The following is a 25650-nucleotide window of genomic DNA, read 5'->3' as shown; positions in this document are numbered from 1 at the left end:
ACAAATTTACTCAACTGGTACGGAGTTATGTAGGTGTTTGCTGTAAATATCTTTATCATTTACAAGTATTTACTATATAATGCTCATAAAAATAGTAGGAGATTTATTGAACTCAGAAAACGTCAACTAGAGTTGTTTACAAAAATACAATTTAATGGTGAACCAAAAATTATAAATTACTGCAAAATAAAACATTCTGGGTGAAGAAATAGTTGAATGATTTCGTATCCATATGGTCACGTCTGGATTTGGGTCTTGCAAATGTCCTCTGATCTCTCTGACCCCAGATCACCATGGATTACACACAGAGTTTAAGGTGTTTTGTCTGAGTTCTTAGACTCATAACAGATCATTGTAAAGTTTTTTTTTTTCTTTTTCTTTTTTGGTTGTTTTGCTGAGAACTGTATTTTTGTGCCACAGTTTTAGTAAAAAGTGCCCAGTCTGAAGATGGTTTGCTGGTTTCAAACTCAACATTATCCATCTTGTGTTTGTCACGCCAAAAAAAGCATTAAAAACAGAACATATCAATGTTTAGATCCTGTTCAGAATTGATCATTGATGATGGCAGGAAGAGAGCCAGAAGCCACTAACAAATAACACTGTGGCCCCATATTTTAGCTTTAAAGCTTTTTGTATCCTTTTAAATGTAAATAAACAATTTAAGGATATTTTAGACAGTTATGAATCCGATTGTATAACAGACAAAAATATTAAGTACATGGTTCGTAATGAAAAGATCGGTTGATTTACTTGAGTCATAGGAAATCGGTGTCCTTTTTTAGAAGACCTTTTAGTTGGTTTGGGATCAACAACAAAACATGCACTGATTTTTATGTGTTCAGTAATTATACTTTTCCACATTTAGATGACATGTAGATGCCTCATTGTACGAGCTGAACTTTGAGCAAGATGATTGAACGTTAACCTGATTAATGTTTCACCATCTTGACTCAGTGCAGGTGATTCATGTCAGCGCTGCCTGTTGCAGAACATGTGTGTGTGTGTGTGGGGGGGGGGGGGGGGGGGGGGGGGGGGGGGGGGGGAGGGGGGGGGGGTGTGTAGCCCATAAAACCAAACACTGCTGCCAGCTGAGGGAACTCTGGTTTAATTTTTTTTAACAGGTTTGTTTCACAAAATGCATCCTTTTCCATCTATTGTAAATTTTGAAATGCAGTACTTTTTAAACATAACTTTGATCTCTAAACTCTGCATTTTAGCCAAGGTTCTAGAAAAACCTGATAAACTGAAATCAAAAAGTATTTGGACTCATTTAACATCTTACTTTAACTTACTTACTCTCCATCAATCTGGTTTCAGGAAACAACACAGCACAATGACTGCTTCACTGAAGGTTGACATTGTTGAAGCACTGGATGCTAAGGATTATTGTGCTGCACTTTTCTTAGACCTGTCTAAAGCTTTTGATTCTGTGGATCATAACATCTTGTGTCATAAGCTTTCAGAAATTGGTTTCTCAGAACACACCATTGGTTGGTTCTTTAACTATCTTTCAGATTGGAGGCAATGTGTTCAGCATAATGGTATTTCCTCCAGTTATTTAACAGTCACCAATGGTGTACCACAAGGCTCAGTCTTAGGGCCCACACTCTTTGCAATATATATAGCTAATGTAGGTCAGAGCATCACAGTTGTTTATTGTTGAGCTAAAACAATTAACGTTTTCCAGCTTTTGCAATCTGCTTTAAACATCATCCAGTCAGACTTGCTCCATATCTCAAACTTGTCCTAAACACCGACAAAACCAAGGGATGCTTTGTTCAAACAGGAAGTCAGTCCTAGCAGTTCTTCCTTTGATTTTATCCTCAAATGGTGTCCCTATTGAGTTTGTTGATTCCTACAAATATTTGGGTATCTACCACTTTTAAACCTCACCATCCATCTTCCCTAAAGCCTTTAAACCTCTTTTAAATGAGTCCAACTCTTTCACACCGGTTGTTACCTTTTCTCTATCCTTTGTACGGTATTGTACATTCTTAATTCATATTGCCCCTCTTTTATTATTTTTCTTTTATTGCCATATATGAAAAACCTATCTATATGTCCTATCTAATTACAGTGAATGTGAAAATGTCCTAGCAGTTAATTTAGAACTAAAAAATAGAATAAAATAGTGCAGCTTAACTGAAGGGCTCAGATATGATATTACCATATTTTTTGAGGTGTTTTGTAATAAGTCCAAGGATCTATCATCATGAAGGCACAAATGATGTTTTATTTGGCTCTAAAGCTGAAGGAAGCAGCAATTATGTTGTTTTTGTGTGTGTGTGTGTGTGTGTGTGTGTGTGTGTGTGTGTGTGTGTGTGTGTGTGTGTGTGTGTGTGTGTGTGTGTGTGTGTGTGTGTGTGTGTGTGTGTGTGTGTGTGTGTGTGTGTGTGTGTGTGTGTGTGTGTGTGTGTGTGTGTGTGTGTGTGTTTAGGAAGATCCCTGTTTTAGGGAGAGTCTGCAGCTTTAAATACAATTACAGGATAATCTGACTGATGAAACTACAACGTTTGCAGTCGTTTTGCTTTACTATTATTTTTACTTCTTGGCGTTATTGAACTTCTAATTCTGCAACAACTTTTTAAAAAACAGAGCTGAAAACTGTCAAAAGCTTCAGATTAGAAGAAAATGTCTTGCTCTGTTCTTAAGCAGATATTAGAAAGCGTTTTTATTTCTGAACAGTCTGGTGCAGGTACTTTTCCTGAAAACAAAAAAACCTCATATCTGTTTATATAAGACAAGCTTTGTTCCACTCAGAGGTCAAGCATGAAAACAAGGCAGTCTTGTGAAAATTTTATCACGAGCTTCAGAAACAGTTTAGGGTTTTTTCTACATAAATGATGATGTTTCATAAGGCTATGTCATGTGCTCTGAACAACAACTCTGTGATCTCCTGGTGCAGGAGTTAAAAAAAACCCATGATATACAAGGTATACAACTCTTGAAACAATGGTGCGTCAGTGCGGGGCAATAATTTGCAATATATTTACTTGAGTTTGTATTTAAGGGGAAAAAGACGGGGTTAATTTTGTGCTGCACTGATTTATGTACAGTAGCTAAACAGGTACTGTACCTGAACAGGTGCACCTGTATAAATAACGGTTGAATGAAAAAGGTACTGTCAATCTGCTTCATGGTGATGTCATCATCAGAGGAATGAAACTATCAGATGGAAGGAATGCAAATGTCTTGTGTGCACATTTTTTAACCTAAGATGTCTTGTAGTGTTTTTAGCACTCAGTCTTTTGTGTTGATGACAACTCTCAGCTACAGCAATGCCAAATTTTTACTTGGTATCTGTAAAACTGACTTTTACACTTTGTTTATGGATTTTGTGGTTTCCACTTAACCACCGTCTGGCTATAATAAAGATAGTTTTTCTTTATTTTTCTAATAATATTTGAACTAGAGAGTTGCTGTGCTGCCAAGAATAAGTTTTGTGCAGATTTGGTGCAGAGGTCATGCTGAGCTGACATGTTAGATGTTTACAGTCATCACATCCCGCCTCCTCCTGCTTCCTGTTAATCTGCATGTTTCTTTATGTCTCCAGGTGAACCTCTGTTCTCCAGCCAGCAATGAAACCTACCAGGAACGACTGCTTCGACTAGAGGGAGATAAGGAGTCTCTCGTGCTGCAGGTCAGAGCAGAAATGTTTCTTTTGTTTCATTCTTGAACAGACTGCTTAGTGTTTTACTCACATGGTAAAACAATTATTTTGCTATTTATCCTTTGTTGTAAAAGTTGGCAAAATACCAATATGAACAGTAATGTTTTGCCTGTGTGTGTGAGAGTTCATGTGTCAGTTACCAAAAAATATCATGAACCATGTGGAGAGATTTTAATGAAACTTGCAGAAAGTAATCACTGGATGTATGTTTGCAATTGAATACCTTTGGGAGTCAACCTGTTTCTAGCCGTCATAACCAACTTGCATTAAAAAAAACACCATCACGACAATAACTTGGTTAATTTTACAAATATTGAGCAATAATTGGATGTGGTAGTAGCTGAGTCATTCACAACATGTGCTCTGAGCGTGACGAAATTGTGTACACAGGGTCCCAGTTACGTCCAACAAAACTATTAAAATGTAAAAGAAAAACAGTAATAAGATCTAAGATGTGAACGAAGAAAAACGTTAATAAAAATACACTAAGCACTATTAGTGTAAAGACAATATGCCGAACAGCAGCACGAACACGAGTCTGTGTGAGCAGATGAGCACGCATGAGCACAGCAACATGAAACAGATCAGCAGCAACATGAAACAGATCAGCAGCAACATGATGTGATTTTTCACAGTGATTATTCTGATTAGATATTCATGAGTCTAACTGCCTCAGAGTTGAAGATGTTCCTCAGTCTAGTGGTTCTACACTTAATGCTCCTTAACCTCCTTCCTGAGGGGAGCGGGGCAAAAAGTGTGTGTGCTGGGTGAGTGGGGTCCTTCATGATGCAGGTGGCTCTCTTCCTGCATCTTGAGGTGTAGATGTCTGTGATGGTGGGGAGGCTGACTTCAACAGACTTCTGTGCAGCCTCCATACCACCAAAGTGGAAGTGGATACCTCTTTGCCTGTTTATTTTTTTAAGTTATCATGCAACATACAACACGGATGGACATACAGATGGACGGAGGGCATTTCTAATTCCCCCTTTTCGCTCTGCAGCAAAAAGAAACAACAGTAAATCTATAGTTTATTCTTGACACGAGAATTTAAATGTGAAAATTCATGTTTTACGGGTGGATTTTTGCCAACTTGTAAAAACATCCTAATTTCTACAGTCTTTAATCACTCTTTTCTTTTTCTTTTAAAAAAACTAAACATGTCTGAACGCCGTCAGAGCCACTGACAACTTTTACTGTAGCTTTGAACATCAAGACAGCAGCACTCCAGTTGAAGATGATTATATGTCTCTTGTGATGTCAACAGGTTCTTTCTGCTCCGGGATCAGTTTAATGACCACTTCAGGCAGCTGTGATTTCCACATTCTGTCTTTAAATTCCCCACATTTAACTAGCTGTTATCAAACGTCTCATCGGGCTCCTTTTTCCTGTGTGAGTTTGTGTTTCGCTTATGATAACCTCCATATAAGAGAGGAGTACACCACCCGCCTGGATGACCCGGTTCACAAAGCTATCTAAAGTCCAGATCTCATTCCTTGCCACCACCTCTCCCCCACACACACCTACTTGTTACACATTCCTCTTCTGACAGCTCTCATTGGTTGATAACCAGGTTGACCGGGGCTTCTGTTTCTTCACTGAGGATTTAATTGGCTGTTGACAGTTCCTCTTTTCAGTTCTTTCTCTTACTTTCTCTTTACCTGGCTGTGTTGTCCTGCTGCAGTGTTTGTGTGGTTTTTATGTTAACGGATACGGGCTTTGTAGCCGGTACTACAATCGTTTCTGCTCAAACGAGGTAAGAAGTTGCACGTTAAACTACCTTATGGACTCAAATAGTTGCAGTCATAGCTGTTCTTGTCTGTGTGATAAAGATCTAAAATAGAAACTTGTGTTTTTGCTCTTGTCTGAGCGTGCATGTGTTTGTCTGTACTTTTAGCATTACCCAATCAATGCATTTTATTAAAACTTCCAGAAAGTAACCACCGGGTTGAAATCTATAACTGATTAACTTTTAAGCCAACCTGATTCAGGATGTCTGCCTCAGCCAATCGATCTTATCCAACACAGAAATGGCTGTAACTGTCAGTTTTATAGATATTAAGTTCAGTTTTGATCAGGTAGTAGCAAAGACCGGTCCCCAACTCTAAACACTAGTTGCTCAAGGCGTGTTTAAAACTTTGCTTCTATTTGAATCAACTCTTGTCTGTTTGTTAGCAAAACATTTCATTAACCACTGAATGGATTTTTATTGTATACTCGGAAAGTAATCATTGGATGTACGTTTACAGTTCATTGTCTTTTGGAGTCAACCCAAGGCAAGATGTTTGACGCAGCTATCGAACTTAAAAGACACAAAATGGATTAAACAGTCAGTTTTACCGCAATTGAGCTTAACTTTGTTGTGGTTGTAGCTGAGACTGAATGTTTATGTTTAACACTGTGGCATTAATTGTCTGTCTGTTAGCAAAAAAAATCATGAACCACTGGACAAATTTGCTTGAAATTAAAGTTGGTTGCACATCTACAACTTTGACTTCAAAAAGTTGGAGTCAAATCCATTTGAGATGACCCACTGCTAAAGCGATCATAGCAAACTTAAAAATAGTCAGTTTTAAAGATACTGAGCTAAAGTTTAGTGTGGTAGTAGCTGAAAGTCATGCACAACACATTAAAACGCAACAGATCATGTTACTTTCAAAGGTTGACTGTTTGTCAATTCTCAACATAAGATCTTAGTCTAAAACTCTGGAATGAAAGACAGTGGGCGATATGCATTCCTTCAAAGCTTTAAAAGTGACTTAAAAAAATTATTAACTTGTTTGTTCGTTTTGTTTGTAATCTGGATTTTAACGAATTAAAAGCCTAAAAGTTGCCAGCTTGTTCATCTCTGTGACACAGGATGTGACCGCAGGGCTCAGAATCAGAGAAGTGACAGAGCTGCTGTCAGAGGAGCTCAGCTCATATGATGAAGAGGAGCTGGAGTGAGTTTGGCAAGAGGTGGACATGCTGTCAGGGAGATTAGAGAAAACGTGAAAAGCATTCCTGAGTGGCAGGCTGCTGAGTGGAGCTGAAGTGTTGAGGTTTGCAGTGATGGATGTGTAGATTTTAAGAAAAAAAAACCTGTTTACCAGCAGAAATTGTAGTTTTTTCTGTTTTGTTCATGTTTATCTGCAACATTATCATACGTTACAGTTCTGTCACTTTCCCTGCTCTTCATTCTGTTGATGTCTTTAAGACAAAGCTGGAGCTGAGACTCAACTGGGGGTCACAATGAACACCAAGTGAAGGGTCTTGATCCATCCATCCATCATCTTTTACCCACTTCTTCCATTTTGGGTCACGGGGGTCGCCGGTGCCCATGTCCAGCAATCACTGTGCGAGGGGCGGGGTACACCCTGGATGGGTTGCAAGTCCATCACAGGGCCACATAGAGACAAACGAGACAAACAACCATTCACTCTCTCACTCACACCTAGGGACAATTTAGAGTTACCAATCAGCCTAACATGCATGTTTTTGGTCTGTGGGAGGAAACCGGAGTACCCGAGAAAACCCACGCATGCACAGAGAGAACATGCAAACTCCACCCAGAAAGGCCCCTGGACCAGGATTTGAACCAGGGACCTGCTCGCTGAGGGGCAGCAGCTCTACCAGTTGCGCCACCGTGCTGCCCCAAATGAAGGGTCTTGATGATCTCCAAAAATTAAATTAAAATCAAAATTATTCCTTATCCCTTTTTTATCACAATTTCTACAAGAATAAATAAAAAACAGTTTTAAATGTTTATATGTAATGAAAGGATGATTGCATATTTATTCCTTAATTCAACTTTTTACTTTATTCATCCTTGAGGGAGTTTAGTTATTTAAAATGTTTCATTATTATCCATCCATCCATCCATTTTCTTTACCCGTTTTTTCCATTTTGGGTCACGGGGGTCGCTGGTGCCCAGGTCCAGCAATCACTGTGCGAGGGGCGGGGTACACCCTGGACAGGTCGCAAGTCCATCACAGGGCCACATAGAGACAAACGAGACAAACAAACATTCACTCTCTCTCTCACACCTAGGGACAATTTAGAGTTACCAATCAGCCTAACATGCATGTTTTTGGACTGTGGGAGGAAACCGGAGTCCCCGGAGAAAACCCACGCATGCACGGAGAGAACATGCAAACTCCACCCAGAAAGGCCCCTGGACCGGGGTTTGAACCAGGGACCTGCTCGCTGAGAGGCAGCAGCTCTACCAGTTGCGCCACCGTGCTGCCTGTTTCATTATTATGTTTTTTTAAATTGTTTTCAGTTTGTTTGTTGTGGCCGTTAATTTTGTTTTTTTTAATTTGCTTATTATCGCTCACTATCATAAAAGCTGTTAATCATTTTACACTGCGTCTGTTAGCAAAATATCCCATTAATCAGTGGTTGAGATCTAATGAAACTCATAAAGTAACTATTAGAAGTCCATTTACAATTAATTGACCTTTAGTCAACATGATTCAAGACGAGCTACAGCTCATTGACCTCAGCAAACTAAATCACTACAAGTCAGACATTTTATTTTGGGCTAAAACTTGGTGCGGTAGAAACTGAGAGTCATCCCCCTCAGATACTACAAGCACTAACAGATTACAAAACCTTTGTTCAAATCTTTCACATGTAATATAATAGAGGATTTGCATTCTTTCATGTAGTTCATATTTTAATTAACAGTATTTTTATATTTCCAGCTGCGGTAGTTTGCGTCACAATTCTCTGTTTTCATAGAAAACCTTTTTTTTTTTAATTTCCCACCCACAGGTGAGCGTTCTGACTGACCAGGTGGAGGCACAAGGAGAGAAGATTCGAGATTTGGAAAGCTCTCTGGAGGAGCACCGACAGAAACTGGTCTCCACAGAGGAAATGCTGCAGCAGGTAGAACCCTCTAAAAATGACTTTTGCTGTGGGTTTAAACAGATTTGACTCATATAAGTTATTGAGTGGAAAATAGTTTAAAACTTTTGATAATCAAATGTGGGAAACATGTTTGTTTTAGCAGCTTCCTGTTGGACTAATTCTGACCCGGTTCAGCCGTAGTCAGACATCAACCTGATCGAGCTCCTAAATGTTTCTTTATGTAATTTTTTTTTAACATGCTTTTTGTAAATCCGTTTTGTTTTATAATTTTTTTATGATATGTTTCTGTATGGTAAAACAAGGTCCCACTTATATCCGGGGTACAATTACTATTATATATATTTTTTTATTTTTAAACTTTTTTTTATGAAAACCAAAATAATTACCTTGTTTCTACAGCAGGGGCAGGCAGCTTTTTTCTAAAGTGCCAAATTGATACATTGTAGCTTAAAGCAATCAAAGTGCCGCAAAAAAGAAATGAATGAAAAGAAATGAGAAAATGAATTTTCTTTAAGACTGTTAACCTTTTAGACTTTTTCTTGTAGCATAGTTAGCATGCTTAATAAAAATATGTCTCCCCAATACCTTTTAGGAATATAAGACATAGTTTTTTGTGAGCTGGCTCTTATTATGAGATATTTGATAGCTTAAATATGTTTTAAAAAAGTTATATAGTAGTCCCTCTCTACTTCGTGGTTCGTTGTTCACGGACTCGCTCTGTCGCGGTTTTTCAAAATAAGAATGTACATGACACACATTGGCTGATTAATGGATGTGTCGCCCAATCTGCATGCAATTTTTATTTAAAATGAAATATTTTAAATTATTTTGCACCTGTTGCACCTGTGTGCAGCCCACACTGCAGGAGAAGCTTCCTCCTGCAGCTCCTCCTCCTTCCTCCTCTGTCGATCTCCGTTCTGCAGCAGAGAAGCGGGCGTGGCCGAGAGCGCAGAGTGCAGCCATGGCAAGGAGCTGAAATCTTGACATTTTGTGCTCTTTTAGAGCGTTTAGTTTAGAAACATTGTTTAGAATATTGCAAGAGTGTGCGAAGGCTTTGTATTTATATATATTTATATAAATACTAAAATAAACTACTATTTACTACATGTACTACTATCCCTACTTTGCGGTTTTTCACTTATCGCAGATCCCCCACAATAAACAAGGGACTACTATATGACATATTTTCTCTGAGCTGGCTCTTGTGACAGTATATTTATATTTATTAGTTTAAATATGAAACAAAATAGTTGTTTGCTTTTTGGATTCTTTAAGATTGAGCGTATTTCTGGAAACAGCTTAAAACTGAGTTGCCTTTCTTAGTCCAAAGGTTTTTGGCATATTTTCCCAAGATGTTTAATTTAGACTTCTTTAAGTTTCATTGATAAAATGCAGGTTTTTATACTTTATACTTTTATACTTATTTAAAAGTTGTTTTCTTTCCAGTTGAGAAAATTGAGAGGATGAGTGGAGATTTTCAAAGGGCCACTTCTGGCCTCAACAGTCAGTAACAATAAATGAGCTGCTGAGTTGTATCACATGTCTCATCAGGCAGCTGGATTCTCACATAGATCACTATCAAATGAGAATTCATTGATGAGATTAGAGCTACATTTTTGAAGTTAAGGCATTTTTGTAACCTATGTCCTACAAGCACAGCTAACTCCCACTAGTGGAATTTGCAACAGATTCCAGTAAAAAAGACGATTTCATCATTCAGTGCTTCAGCTTTCGTTGGTGAACACTCACAGCAGAGTTGCAGTTCTTTATTTTTACCAACAAATTGCATATTTCTGTATCAGTGAGCCATGGTATTTTGTATTTTAGGATGTAAAACCCTAAATATGATGGGTTAAATTTATGCAGCATCATTTGTGTTAGAGCTGGAGAATATATTTCATTGTCAACAAACAACCGTGAAGTTCATCTGCGTGGAAATAATGTTTTGTCTCTCCTCCCTACTGGAAAAACTAATTTCACCAACAGGTTTCATTTTGTTGATTCGACTGGTCTTAATCAGTCTTTAATGGGTTTTATGTGTGCTTTTATTCTCATCATTTAGATCCAAAAGCAGTATTAATTATCTTTTTTCCCCCCTAAATAAGTTTATCCTGATCTTTTAAATATTTAAAATATAAATGGGTAACAAAATCTGCCTAATTTGCCAAAACCTTCTGGTGACGCTCATGACTGTTTGAGCTTGAACAAATGAAACAGGAACCAGGGACACTCACAACAGTTTGTAATGGATTATTAGTCAGTGTATGTGTTTTGAAATGGAACTGACAAAAAAAAAAATCTACACAAACCAGTTATGATCCCTATGAAATTCAGCACCAGTACAGCTTCAAGTAACTGTTATTCATCAACGGTTCTTATTTAGCTGTAGGAGTGAGAGGGAGTAGATGGTTACTTGTGACAGGAAATGACTAAATTAAGGAGTGTTTGTGTGTTCCAGTTTGTCTTGACCCGATTTGACATATATACGTTTTTAAGTTGTATTTAAAACAACCAGAGTTGACCAAAATGCTCTACACAGTGTTAAAAAAAAACAACCACAATAAGCAAAGTAAACATAGGAGATGGATATGAAACGTAAAATTAAAGGACAAAAAGAAAAACTACGTCTTTGGGTGTGTTTAAAAACTGATGGATGGGCTTATCTGTAAGGTATTGTTTGTAATCTGTACCTGTCCATCAGGTCCCTCTTCTTTCAACCCCGTGCAGCCCACGTTGCAGCGATTGCACAGCCTCTCTGCATTAACAGCAACAACCCTCCCATTCAAAGATGGAGCCAAACCCGCAACAAATAAAATGTTACCACAAGAAGAAAAAGCAAACTAATAAGAATCCCTGATTTGAGCAATAACTTTGTGAAGAGATCAGAGATTAGGAGTCTGGACTCGTCTGCACATTTAGACAACTGATCCCTCTGGGACCTGGAGGGCATAAAGTTCACCTAATTTCTGGTGGGAAATAACTTAAAAAGCTAAAACAGCTTGTTTTCCCCTATTAGATCTTTGAGTAAACTGTAGTTGAACACTGTTATGCTTTGAGTCTACATTCATATAATCCACAGGATTATTAAGAACTAACTATGCATGTATCTTTCTCAGAAGGACACATAATACAGACTAAGAGTGGTGTGGAAGGCCAAACTAACAGGCTAAACTTATTTCTACCATATAAGAATTTTATATTTAGCTATATATGTGATTTAGTTATCTTCTTAGTGTAGACATTGTAACTGGACAATAAAAATCTGAAACCTTCCTGTTGAAAATCTAAACTTTTTTAAAATTTAATATAGATAATCAACATTCACGAAAACTCAGCTTCCCAGTGGAGACTTCTGACATTGCAGGATATCACTACTCACCTTCAAAAGAAAATCACTTCAAAAGCTGGTTTCAATACAAAATCAGAGATTTTACATTTAGGTTTGATTTGATTTCTAATTTTTCATTGACCTCCAACTGCAGGATGGAGTCGCTGATGTGTGAACCAATGTACGGTAATCACTAGGACTGTCATTGTTGAAGTGAATGGTCTCAAAACATGTTGATTTCTGTAAAATGTCATTTTAGATTTGGGTTTCCAGTTTGTTGTTTTATTATTTATTTATTTTTTATCTATATTCTGTTAATCCCCAGTGGGGAAATTCGTTTCTGTATTTTTCCCATTTCATGAGTCATTTTGCTGATAACGGCACCTTTTTAAATGCAAAGCATCGTGGACCTGTTTGTGGGTGCCCGGTGTGTGACTTGAACGAGTGTGAACATGGGCCATGGAGATCACTGTGCTGTGTTTATGTGCAACAATGATCAAGTATTCAAGAACAAGTGAGAATGCTGTATATGGAATAATGAAAACTTATGATAGTCGCACCTAGGCTCATGTAGTTGATGTAGTATTAGAGGTCTAGTATTATAGTATATGTCACTTATAGTATATATCTAGTATTCTAGGTCTAGTATAGGCCTAGTATTATAGTATAGGTCTAGTATTTGAGTTCTAGTATTATAGTATAGATCTAGCGTTGGGGTCTAGTATTATAGTATAGGTCTAGGATTAGCGGTATAGATGTATTATAGTATAGATCTAGTATTAGAGACCCAGGACATGCAGGAGAGACTGTCTCTCAGTTGGCCTGGGAATGCCTTGGAGTCCTCCCAGAAGAGATGGCTGTGGAAAGAGATGTCTGGGCCTCCCTGCTCAAAATGCTGCCCCCGCGACCCCACTTTGGAACAAGTGCAAGATGGGTAGATGGATAGATGGTCCATGCATATGGTTAAAGACCACAATAAAAAAGGCATTTACCACCATTAAACACAGATTAACCAATTAATATTTATGCCAAATACCATGTGCAGCCAAGAAGGATGTTTTTTACTCAGCCTTTCTAGAATCATAGGTAGACCTGCCTCCAGATTGTATGTAGGCTCGTCATTTTAGGCTTCCATCTCATCACACGAGCAGCATAACAGCTCTTGTCCTTTCTCGAATTAGAAATACTGTAGGCACATCACATACCAACAAAAACTCTTTAAGTTGCACAACAGTCCAATTTTCTAATTCTGAAAACCTGTCCATCATTGACTTCACTGTCAGTTTCCCCCAAACAATCCTACAAATCGTTGCGTGCCGTATTTAGTAGGCAACACTAAACAAAGATGGTGGTATCCTTGTAATGGCTCATGTGTGAGAGCACACTTGTGGAGCAGAGGGCTGGGGAGCAACTGGAGGGTTAAGGGCCCACAAGGAGGTCAGTGAGGGTGGAGGAAGCCTAATTTTTGTGTCAGTCTTTGAATTTGAACCTGCAACCTCCCCCGTCGCCTTCTCTAACCTCCCCCAAATTATAATTAAGGATATACATTGGACTTTATTTTTTTTTTAAGACACAGAATATAGGAAAAAATAAATGATGGAGAAAATAACTAAAAAAAAAAAAATTCTTAGATATCAAACCATTTTCACCACATTTGGATTTCATCTGTGAATGTCCTCAAGTTGTTCCAAATGTTTCTCTTGACGTCACAAATGAAGTAAACTCCTGATGTCTGCCAAGCTGAATACAAACAGAACCACAGTACTGAGTGCCACAGAATCAGAATAAGACTTCTGTTTGTGCTTCACAACAGGCTCTTTGTCTTCCTTGTTGTCAGCCCTGAGAGTGAAAAGGCCAAAGCCTGAATTTAAAAAGCCCTGCCAGGTCTGAGTCATTTTCTGCATCACCTTGCTTTTACCATCCGCTAATTATTCAGCCACACTTATTTAGAAAAATGTGTTTAAAAGAAAATGAAAGCAAAGGTTTTGAGTTGTAATTGGGAGCTGAAAATAACATTTGTATTCCAACATGTTTAGAATTAGTTTTTTCTAATTGCAGTCCCTTACAGCTGATTTTACATATTGACAGTCGGTTACATTGGATTTTTTTCTGCAGTGTATCTATTTTTGGAGCATTGTGAATTGTGTTTGCAGCTTCAAGGTTTTATTGGCATCAGCTGAACTTTTCTGCAGCTGGTTTGTCTTTGCATTTGTGACATGTTGTGACGCGACGTGTTTATTAAAGAGACATGAAGGTGTGGCGGCAGATAATGGTTGTGTGGTATTTTGTTGTGTCTTTTTGTGCCTCTGAAATCGTCTCTGTCTGTTAAGATCAAGACTAAAAGACTTAAAAAAAAAACGTGTCTGCTCTTTCAGTCTCTGAATATGCCGTAAACTTAACAAGGATTAATTGTTTTGAGGATTATCCTGGCTGCTCATGTTTGTGGCATGATGTAGCCCTTGGATAAATTCATGTTTTAAAAAAACGAAAACTTTCAAAGGCAACAACTTTGTCTGTTTTGCAGTTTTAACACTTTTCTCCCCCACCCTGCCTGCAGTTTTAGACTTTAGTTTGGAAACGACATGTGCTAACGCAAACATGCAGTGAGTTTTAGTGAGGGGGGGAAGACAAAAGAGAGGGAATCCATCATCAAACTGAAGCCTAACTTATATGAAACAGTCTTTATTTAGCAAACAACATGAAGTCTTGCCAGAGGCGGGCCGCCCACGCATGTAGTCATGCTGTATTTCCTTGCTGAGACCTTTTATACATCATTTACAACGTTATGAGAACAGTAATGTTAACAGGATGTGAGACTTGCACACACCCATAACAAGAAATTAAAGATGCACTGGTCTAAGTTTTATGGGTTGAAACCGATTTCTGATTTCTGGACAGGTCTGACCTGCTGACACAGATTTGGACTTATTCTGATTTTTCTAAAATAACACTATTTTTTAACTTCAGTTTAAATTGAAAATCGGCTTGTATGTTGATCATGTCGTTTACAGAAAAAAAGCTCATACACACCTAAACATAATTTCATAAAGCTGAGGTCTGGACCTCACAGTGGATCATGAAGTGGTGGGTCTTGAGGAGAGCTGCAGAAATCAGATTAACTTTAACACAACTGACAACCACATACTTTGCCCTAACTGTTACAAAGAATCAGTCATAAATGGATAACAAACAATACTAGAGAAATTGCATTTCCTGCAAAAATGTAGTGTGAATGCTTATTGATGAAGAACTTGCTGAAAAACAGCTGAAATTAGCTAAAAAATTATGCTGAAATTGTAGCTTAAATAGAAGAACAAGCAGAAAGTTAGCAGAAGAAAACAGAAAGAACACATATTTGCTGAATTAGGTTTAAATAAGCAGAAATGAGCACACAACTTGGGAAATTATCTAGAAAAGCTGAAATTAGCTAAAACAAGTGGCTGAAAAGTAGCTGAAAAGGCAGAAAGAAGCTTAAGCTACCAGAAGGAAGTGAACGAAGCTGAAAAGAGCTAAAAAAATGTGGAATTAGATGAAAAAGCTAAATTGAGCACTAAAACAACTCAAAAGTAGCTGAAATTGCAGAAAAAGTTTAAATTAGCAGAAATAAACTGAAAGGAGCATAACAAACTGAAATTGTCAGAAAGAAGACCACAAAAAAATTTGAATTTATCTGAAATTAGCTAAAAATGCTAACCATGTAGCTGAAAACGTAAAACGAGTTTAAATTAGCAGAAGAAAGCAAAACCAGCACATTTGCCCAATTAGGCTGAAAGAAGCAGAAATGAGCACAAAGAAGTGGAAATAATTGGCAAAAACAGTTGAAAAGTAGCTAAAAATGTAGAAAGAAGTTGAAATTACAAGAAGGAAGTGGAGAGAGCACATTTTTGCTGAATTAGGCTGAAAAAAGTTGAAATGAATGCAAACATGTGGAATTAGCCAAAAAGGCTAAAATTAGCATCAAACAGCTAAATACTATCTAAAATTGCATAATAAGCTGAAACTTGCATAAATGAGATGAATAGAGCATAACAAGCTGAAATTAGTAGAAGTTAGAAGAAGCACAAAAATATTGTAGTTAGAGAAAATCTGAAAGGAGCACAAAACAGCACGAAAAACAGCTGAAATTAGCTGAAAGTAGCTGAAAAATTTTTAAATTTGCAAAAGGAAGCTGAAAGAAGCTGAAGCAGAACAAAGTGTGAAAGGAGCAGTAAAAAGTTGTAAACAGATCTAAAGATTTGAAGGATGTAAAATTTTGTTTGCTAAGAGAAACAAAAAGGCAGAAAAGGCAAAATCTTTCAAAAAACTAAAGTTGCACCAATACCAAAAGTCATAGCACCCTTCTCCTGAATGAGCAGTACGTTTTGATTTATGATTATATATGATTTGTTCAAATAGCACAAAAAATGTGGTGAAAAGCATACGAAAGAAAACTGTATCACAATAGTGTGAACGCTTCATAAACGTTCACACAATAATGTTTGACGAGGCTTTTGTGAATGTGGCGTTTTAGCAGCGTTTGTCTGCTTTAATCAGCAGCAGCTGGTGTCACCAGTCTTTGTGACTTTAGTTCTGTGGTGCAAAAGCTGAGAAGTTTGGGAACCCCTACTCTAGAACAACAGAAGTGTTTGAGCTTTTCTCTGTCTGTCACTGAAGTTCTACATATCCTCCGGGTAATCAGAGGTATTTGTAGACATAGAAATGCTCTAAGGAAGATGGCAATAACTCATGTGTTGATTTAAAAGCAGCTGAGCTGCGAGCCTTAACCACAGAGATCTGATAAATTACCTCCAAAGATCGCAGCTTATCTCTCTGTAATGTGACGCTGGTGTTGGATTTCAAACTGACAGCTGCAAGAACTAAGCAGATTTTCTGAGTTAAGACCGTCTGTGTGTGAGCGGCTGCTGAACTGGAGGGATTATCGGCTTTTAACTGTCCGTCTGTCTGACTGTGTGGTCTTGTGGTGTTGACACAATGTGCTTTTAACATGTGACGTTTCCATTTGAGGTGGAAGGGTGCCCAACTGTGGTCAAAGAGATTAGGATTATTATTGATTATGGAGTAGAAATACAAATACTGGGGCAGCAAAATAAAATAAAACATATCCTCATCACTGTATCACTGTGGGCAATATTGGTACAACTTGAACTGCAAAAAAAGTAGGCTGATATATTATCAGGTCCCTCACATTTGTGATTTACAAGTTTCAACAGAAAAGTTGATATACTGATAGATCTTTGTGCAGATGGTTGCATCGGAAAATGTGTAGAGATCCCAAAGTTACTCTGTAGGTCCTGTATGTGTTAATGTCTTGATTTTGGTTCTTGTACGTATAATCCGTCAAAAGTCCTCTGTAGTTGATTGAACACTAGTTGACTAGTTGCATTTTGAACAAAAATCTTTTTTATTATTCTAATAACAGTAATATTTCTTCATCTACTGTTCACACATGAAAAATCTGTGGAGTAAAAATGAGCCATTTCTATATATTCATCAAAGGTGGGATGTATTATGGTATCGTCTCCATCCCTCTGTCCATACGTACGTCTGCAAACATTCTTGTCCCACCCATAATCTCTGATCCGCTCAAGATAATTCAATAAAACTTGATACTCTTATGCATCATTACTAGACAAGAGTGTCACATACACTTTTTAATCCCTTCTGCTTTGAGGTGAAAGTCACAAATCAAGGTCAAAGTAGAGCTGGACAATATGGCCCAAACTTTTATCACAATACAACATTTTTCAGTCAGGTCATCTGGACAGTTTTTTTTTTTTTTTTTTTTTTTTTTTTTTTTGTGAAAAAAAAAAAAACTGTCCAGATGACCTGACTGAAAAATGTTGGATTGTATACCTGGATTATTGAGCATGGACTTTGTTAGTTTTATCACAATATGTTTCTTAATTTCGGTCGGTAACGATATAATTCCGACATCGATATAAACAATATAAAAGCCTCAGAAAAACTGTACTACAAATAAATTAATGTTCACCTTTTATTTGTATTTAGCCTTCAAAGAAATTTGAAATCACCGTCAAATAATCATAAAATTCTTAGCTTTGTCAATATTAATAGTTTTAACTTTAAACAACAACATAACCTAACCCATGCAGCAAACGTCTGCATTTGCTGCATGGGTTTCTCTTGATACAGCGGGGGGTGTTGTTTCAGGGACACGTTGGCTCAGACTTTTATTATGCTTCATGTTCTGACTCTCAACATATTCTATCGAGTGGAAACTCTTAAGATGTGTTCCCACCGCTAGTTGGAACGACTCTTCGGCACATTTTTCAGCGCACTTAGCTAGCCGAACCACTTCCACGCCGCCAAATTAGTCTTTCCTTTTTTATCATTTATGTCATCTGCTTTCTCTTTGCTTGTGAAAGCTTGTTCAGTCACATCCTGACGGTCATGGGCACTCATTTTGAAGCGAAAACTTACCGCACGTTGGCGATTAGCTTAGCTTAGCCTGCTACCGCTGACTCCTTCGAGCTGTGGTGTACGTCACCACGCACTTACGTAGTTGTGTCACGGCTTTTTCTGTTCGGGTTGAAACTGATGCAGCCGCTTCAACCTGAACCGAAAAAGAAAGGTGTCGGTGAAACGTTGTAATCATAGCCTAATGCATATTGAAATATCAAAAATGTGCTTAAAACTCACATCACCGTTATTGAATAAAATTATATTGTGATATATATCGATAGCGAATTATTGTCCAGCCCTAGGTCAAGTTAAAACAAAGTCTTTGCTTGATTGCTGTATAATAGTTTGTCGTCGGGCTCTTGCCTTAGTTTTCAGTAATCAGTAGGAGAGATGAAAGATGTTGTGCTTTTTGTGTGTTTTGTTTTATTGATCTCAAAAATAGATGTAAAAAAATTGTATCAGTTGTGGATCAGAGGAACAAAAAAAGTTTTCCACTTCAAAGTTCCTGGGCTGGACTCATGGACCTGCTTTGTGTCAGAGTGTCCTCAGGCGAGACACTGAACACAACACGGGCCTTGAAAGGCTGACTTCCAACTTGTTTAAATGACAAATTCTCAATATAATTTAGAGCACAAAAAATAATTTATCAATAAAGGCACTCTGGCAATCAAATAATCTATTTTGTTCAAGGTGAAAATCACCAAATGAAAAGAAATCGACTAAATGTAGCTACTTTTTATTTCTCAAACAAAAGTGTTGTCCGTTGTGATTCAGACTTTTCAAATTTGCACAAAAATTATTATTTTTTTAAATACAGGAAGTGCATTTTTTTGTTTTAAAGTTCATTAAAATAGATTTTAAATAGGTGTTTCAGTACAAAAAAAATTGCATGTCAGGATGGACAAAAACTAGAGCTTTCTACATCACCTTTACATCAACTAAAGTTCAAAATACTGCCGTTTTTTTTTTTGTTTTACACAGTTTTCCTAAATGTTTCTACAAAATTGAAACAAAATGGTGGATATGAGGAGTTTCAACATCAGTGCTCAATTCTGAGTTTAGAAAAGAAGAAGTGGGATTGGAAGACGATCGGATGAGGAACTGAGCTGAGAAAACTGTGAATCAGGAAAAACAAACCGTCATGTTCAGTTGAACGAACGTCCCTTATCGCTGCTTTGTATCCTCCCACTCATACCAGCGAAGCACACTCATGTATTTATAGTATCTCCTGCACGCCTGTGTCTGGGAGCATGTATATTTAGCCTTGTGGGGTCTGAGCCCCCAGCTGGATTTACTCTGTTTGTGTGGGAACAGTGTCATGCTGAGTGGAAGTACAAACTTCCATGTATGATATTTTCTGTTACTCTGAACTTTAAAAACAGTCCCAGTGTTATATTTTATGTGTAATCCACATGTGTGTGTGTTTTCTTTCCAGGAACTGATGAGCAGGACCTCTCTGGAGACTCAGAAGTTGGATCTGATGGATGAAGTGTCCTACCTGAAGCTAAAGCTGGTCAGCATGGAGGATACTCACACCGAGACCCCCCCTCAGGATCCCATAGAAACACAAAACAACAAAGCTGAGGTATGGATGTTAACGAACCCGTGTTACGTTGAGCCGAGGCTTCTCCGCTCATTCAAAGAGAGCAAGGAGTTCCTTTTTCTTTAGTGAATGGATCGGCGTGTCCTTTAAAAAAAAAAGATCTGTACTGGATTCATCTGAGTGAGAAATGTAACATCTTTAATGTAAAGTGTTGAATTAAAAAAAAAAAATCTTTAAATGTTACTAAAATATAAGTTTATCTTCTGTTTTCCAACATGTGATTTCTGAAACTTAATGTTGAGTCAGATTTATCCTTTATCCTAAAAGGAATAAAAGTTATTTTTACAGCTCTGCTTTGGATATCGTATGTAATGAATCTTTTATGGCTATTTTATAAGACTTTTCTTTCACTCTGATAAAGTAATGGCTCACTCAAAGCCCACCTTTAGGTGCTTCCTCATGTAGTATACAGGGAAAAAATTACCAAACTGAGCTTCAGACTTGCACGTCACTGTATTTTAGCCCTGTAGAAGCCTTTGGCAGTGATTGTTGGTATTTTTTGTTCATGCAAACTCTAAGAATTAAAAAAAAAATCAAGATCTCATACACTGTCTAGAAGCTATACGTCTTGTGTATTGAACTAAGTCAGGAGGAGGCTAGTATGGGCTTTTTGATAACAGTAAGACGAACAAGCGATGCACAATCATTGTCTAATTTGTGTGCCAAAGTCATACACATGTACGCAAGACTTGTTTGGGTGGCCCACAAGTCAGAAATATGTCTACTATATTTATCCCTCTGATTTGTAGTATGCAACACTGTGAAGGTGGGAAATTATTGTATTTTCCAGAATATATGTCGCATCAGTCAAAATAGCATCACGAAGAGGAAAAAAAACATATATACTGTAAGTCACTTTGGCATATAAAGCCCTATTCACACGGGATTGGTTTTACCTAAGGACCACGTGTAATAAATAAATTACTCCCCAGCGTCTGCTTTTTATGTGGCACATTCGCACAAGATAACCAAAGCCCGAGATTTAGCTGAAATTTACGGACATCTTCTAGATATGATGTTAACTCGCTCCGTTGTCACGACAAGGCTGGTCCATATAATAATGTGCGGTCCAGGACGGTCTCAGGCTTTGATGTGGTTTTACGAATCATTACGAAAGAAAACTAAAGAATGCACAATATAAAATTGTGTTAATCTACTCATTGAGGAGGAGGCAGGTCCGACTAGCCGGTTTAAGAGGTAAAAAAAGCCACGTTAAGCTCAGATGGACAGCTGTCACCAGCCATGCGCGTGAGCAGCCACACGTCTACTGACCCGCTGGTTGAAATGGGCTTGCGACCTGCCCAGGGTTTCCCCTGCCTCTCGCACAGTGATGGCTGGACATGGGCACCAGCGACTCCCGCTACCCAAAAAGGTAGAAGAGGGTAAATATAATGGATGGATGGGTCAGTTGATCACGTGTGCGTCTCCGCACCTCTTGTCATCTGCGGTGAAGGAAGTAGCAGCATAAAAGCCGAAGCAAAAACAAAAACAAACAATAAATTTAAAAAAGCCAAAGCGAGTAGCGCGTTCTTAAAGTAGCCTTGTTCTATATTTTTCCAAATGATTTTGCTTAAACAAAAACCGCCTCATTATGTATCGGATCCTGCCCATTTCTTTCCAAATCACAGAGATGCCTATTCACAATGGATTGGTATTATCACAGGCCTCAGAGTTCAGCAAAATATAGTAGATAATTTGCGGATGAATTTTTACTTTACAAATTACTGACATGGCCGATTTGCACGGAATTAACAACACAGACAGTCTCCGTAATTATTACAAATAGCATGTGGTCCCTAGGTAAAACTAATCTCGTGTGAATAGGGCTTAAGTTGCATTTATAATGCGTCACCACTGAGCTGTCGCGTTTATTATGCATTTATTTAATGGTCAAAACAGCTTCATTTCGCCTGGTGGTGCAGTGCCATCCATCCATCCATCATGGCCGTAGCCACTAGCTTTCCAACATTCCGCCTGCACCAGCTGAGTGAAGCAAGTGCATATGGGAGGACTCACTGTTGCAGTTCTTTGACATTTAAAGTGTCTGTCAAAAATTGTGTTATGAATATAGAAGAAAAAACATATACAAATCACATCGGCATATAAGTCGCAGGACTGACAAATCTATGCAAAAAACTGCGACTTATACACCAGAAAATACGGTAGATGTCACCATTGTACTACAACGACTGAGGGTGTCGGACTTCTGCAGGCAGATGCTGGAGGCTAACGAACCCCATGAAGCCGAATTAGCTTTGCTAATACAGAAAAGCCAGTAACACACGCTGAGCCTCTTTTTACTGCTCACTCTGCATTGCACGCAATCAGGAGTGATTGTCACGTTCTAAGCATGTACAGTCAGCACAGGAGGCTGGCTAAATGTTAATTGGTTAACAATTACCCACTAGCACTGATCACAAGTGTCACACAGACATTTGCCATGAGCTGACGGAGCAATTTCTGCCACGCCTTGAGCAAATTAGGCGTGCAACCTTATCCTGGCCAGACCTTGGTCTGTTTTATTCTTCTAACTTTCTGCCAGTGATGATCAGGACTTCACGACTTGGCTGTGTGAGTGTTCTAACACTTACAGTGAATTGTTAGTGCAGCTTAACTTGTTTCTTCAGGCCCATTGTTTTCATCAAGTTTCTCCACTGATTTTGTCATTGACACTTGTAATCTTTTGTCTTCGTTTTAGCGTTTGAGTTGCAGCTATAAAAGAGATAAACTACTTTTTATAATACTTGCATCCCCCCCCCCCCCCCCCCAATATGTTCAAAATTTATTAGCATCTGATTTTTTAGACCGTCTCTAGATGAAGGAATATTTCAGATAGATGGAGCTTCCCAAAATCTGGATTGACGATTTAATGCATTTTTCTTTAGTGATGTCATCCATTTGTTTTTGGCCTGAAATTTTTCAAGTTTAAGTTAGCAGTGGATCAGAATGAGAACACAAAAACAAAAATAGAAAATGAGGAATTACCAATTCGCTAAAATATCATGAACGTGCATTAAAGTTGTTGTCTCTGGTCACTTTAAAACCTAATTTCCTTTCAGATTATATTGTAATTCTGCCTTTTGGGTCCTTCAGACATGCCGTAAATAGAAATATAAAATGAGTCTGGCTTTAATGGTTTTACTGTCTCCGAGCCAGGAGAGGATGTTAACAGCACTCACTACTAGCTGCTCTGATCCCACTAATTCAACACAGTTAAAATAGATGGTTTTCCTCACAGAATTGTTCCAATTGGGTTTTTTATGAGAAGAAAATTAAAGGAAGTCAACTTGATTTATTTTATAAATATTCATAGGATAACTTGTAAATTGCTAACTGCATGATTTACTTTAAAATCAAACTTGTATCAAGTTTTACAGACGTGCTTTATAAACAGTTCCATAAGAGGTTGTACATAGAGACTGTGCACTATGGATTTTGTGTAAATTTTTGTCATTTCTAACATTTCATAAGCTCTTCTTAAGAGGTCACTGTTGAAAGAAAACTCCTCTCTCAGGTGTTAGCTGCTAGAAATACCTGTTAATGTGCAGCATGTTGTAATTTAAGCAGAAATTTAAGAGCTTTAAATTCTCCATCTCCTGTCTGTGTGACTCACCTGTTGGCTCGTGGCAGATGGCTTCAGTAAAGAGGACTGTGATGGGTGGACAATGTGCTTAATGTTAACAAAGTTTGAATCTGTTATCAGCCTGAGGGTTGTTGGCTGTTAGTGTTACCTCACAAATACATCAAAAACAAATATTAAAACAAAGGTTAAGTATTTTGTCTCACTAACACCAGAAATGTGCAGATTTACAGTTTAAAAGTTTCTAGACGAGTTAGGAGCGAAGAGTAAAACAATAATTAAAGCGCAGAACTGAGTACCGGTATATGACCAGACAAGCCATTCAAAGCTGTTACTATCCTTTTGTTTCTTCCATTATTGAAGGAAATAAACAGCAACATCTACTACAATTAAGAAATGCTATGAATGCTCAACATTGATGTCCTATCAGCCAATAACTGCTTTAAAAATAAATGTTAGCATTGACTTAAGCATACCAATAAGGTCACATTTGCCTCTGGTTTAATTTCAAACAAATTTCTTAGTTTCACCTTACAGTATATTTCAAATTGTAGTATAATTAGGATGCCATTAGTGGTAATAAGTTCAAATGTAAAAAAAAAATGCACAAAACATTGAGTTTTTAATTTTGATGGTGGATTTTTTTTTATCAAAAATGCATTACTGGTACTTATGATGGCAAAAGTGTCACTCAGGTAAAAAAATTAAAATAGGTAAAGGAAATGAAGGCCACTGCATATAAGTCTGTTTGATTACACCTCACATCAACATGTATAAGGGCAACTTTTAATAAAATTCAAGAAATTCTCCCAAAGTTCACGATGGGGTTCTTTGTGCCGAGTGTGATGAGAGAAGGAAAATAAATGTTTTTGTTTTCTCTTGAAACTCTAGAATCCAAAACTTGGTTTGTTGTCTTACAGGTTAGAAACTCCCACTAAACCAATTAACAAATCACACACGCCAAAGGCTTTCCCACAGTTCTTTGTCAACAGTAGGTGAAACATTACAGAAGGTCTCAGGTGATTAAAGATCCGCCTCCATCTCATAACAAACAATGAGGATGTGGTAAAAACATCCCCATCACGGCTTATCAGCAGTGGTGATGATGAAATGAGATACTAGCCTCTATAGTGAAACAAGCCAGAACACATCAACTGGTCTCCACAGACAGTTTCAGTACCACCCGTCAGAGTCTGACACACGAAACTAAACAGCTGACAGCAAAAATTTAGTTTTTAAGTCTTATTGACGTGATTGACTACTGTCCTATATATTATCTTTATCAGGATGTTCTCTTTAATTTCAAGTGTAGTGGTCTTTATCAGGCCTGATGGCAGCTCCAAATATTTGTACTTGTACTCATAAAATCACCCCAATACTTCAAACTGATACCACTTTTATGGTTAGTGACATAATTTCCTTGTCTGCTTTGCAAGTAACTGGGGACAAAAGTTAACTAAAATATTCATAGCTTAAAGATATTTAAAGTCAGACAGCTGGCTGTTTATTGTAGTTCATAATTAAAGAAATGTGTTTCTAAAGTTATTGTGTAATGTTTTATAACTAATTAACTACTCAATACATCTATATTAATACATATTTGTACTCGGTATCGACAAGTACCCAAACTGAAGTACTGTCGAGCTGACCTGGCTTTAACTTTGGTGGGTTTTTTTTTTACCTGGATTATATTGAGCATGAACTTTGATGTTTTGAACCACTTTGGCCATGGCTGCCTCAGAAGAGTCGATGGAAGAGAGGGTGGACTTCAGAAAGCATCTTAGCTCCATCAAACTGGTTGACCCACTATGTGAAGGTGCTTTTAAGACTGATTTTTTTGTGGCTCCTCGGACTGATGAAGTCTTCTGGATGAAAGACGAAATGTTTCCACAAAAAGAAATTGTCCAGAGGACCTGACTTAACTTTGTTGGATTTTTTTTTTTTTTTTTTACCTGAGCTTAACTTTGATCTTGTACTTTTACTCAGTCTGAAAAAAACTAGTAGGGGAACATCCCTATTTAAAAACATAATACTTTCAGTCAAAAATGTTTGATTTATTTTTTTGTTTTATCTGTATTTCATAGATAAATGAAACAGAATAAAAAAAGCAACAATCATACACCAAGTTTGTTTTCTCAGTCATCCAGGTATATAACAACAAAAAAGGTTGAATCATGTCATCTGGACTTCGTTTTTTT

At 37.7% G+C, this 25650-nt stretch overlaps 1 protein-coding gene across 1 annotated transcript in view; it reads left to right on the top strand.

The window, feature by feature from the left end:
* Positions 1 to 25650, top strand: part of ppfibp2b (PPFIA binding protein 2b) — a 71217-nt gene that overhangs the window by 13867 nt on the left and 31700 nt on the right. The window contains 3 exon segments of the mRNA XM_037683366.1: positions 3554 to 3640; positions 8423 to 8536; positions 19705 to 19854. Of these exon segments, the coding sequence (XP_037539294.1) occupies positions 3554 to 3640; positions 8423 to 8536; positions 19705 to 19854 (351 nt within the window).

Source organism: Nematolebias whitei, chromosome 10, assembly GCF_014905685.2.
Source record: "Nematolebias whitei isolate Nwh7 chromosome 10, NemWhi1, whole genome shotgun sequence".
NCBI classification, from domain to species: Eukaryota; Metazoa; Chordata; class Actinopteri; order Cyprinodontiformes; family Rivulidae; genus Nematolebias; species Nematolebias whitei.
This window is presented reverse-complemented; position numbering and strand designations above follow the sequence as displayed.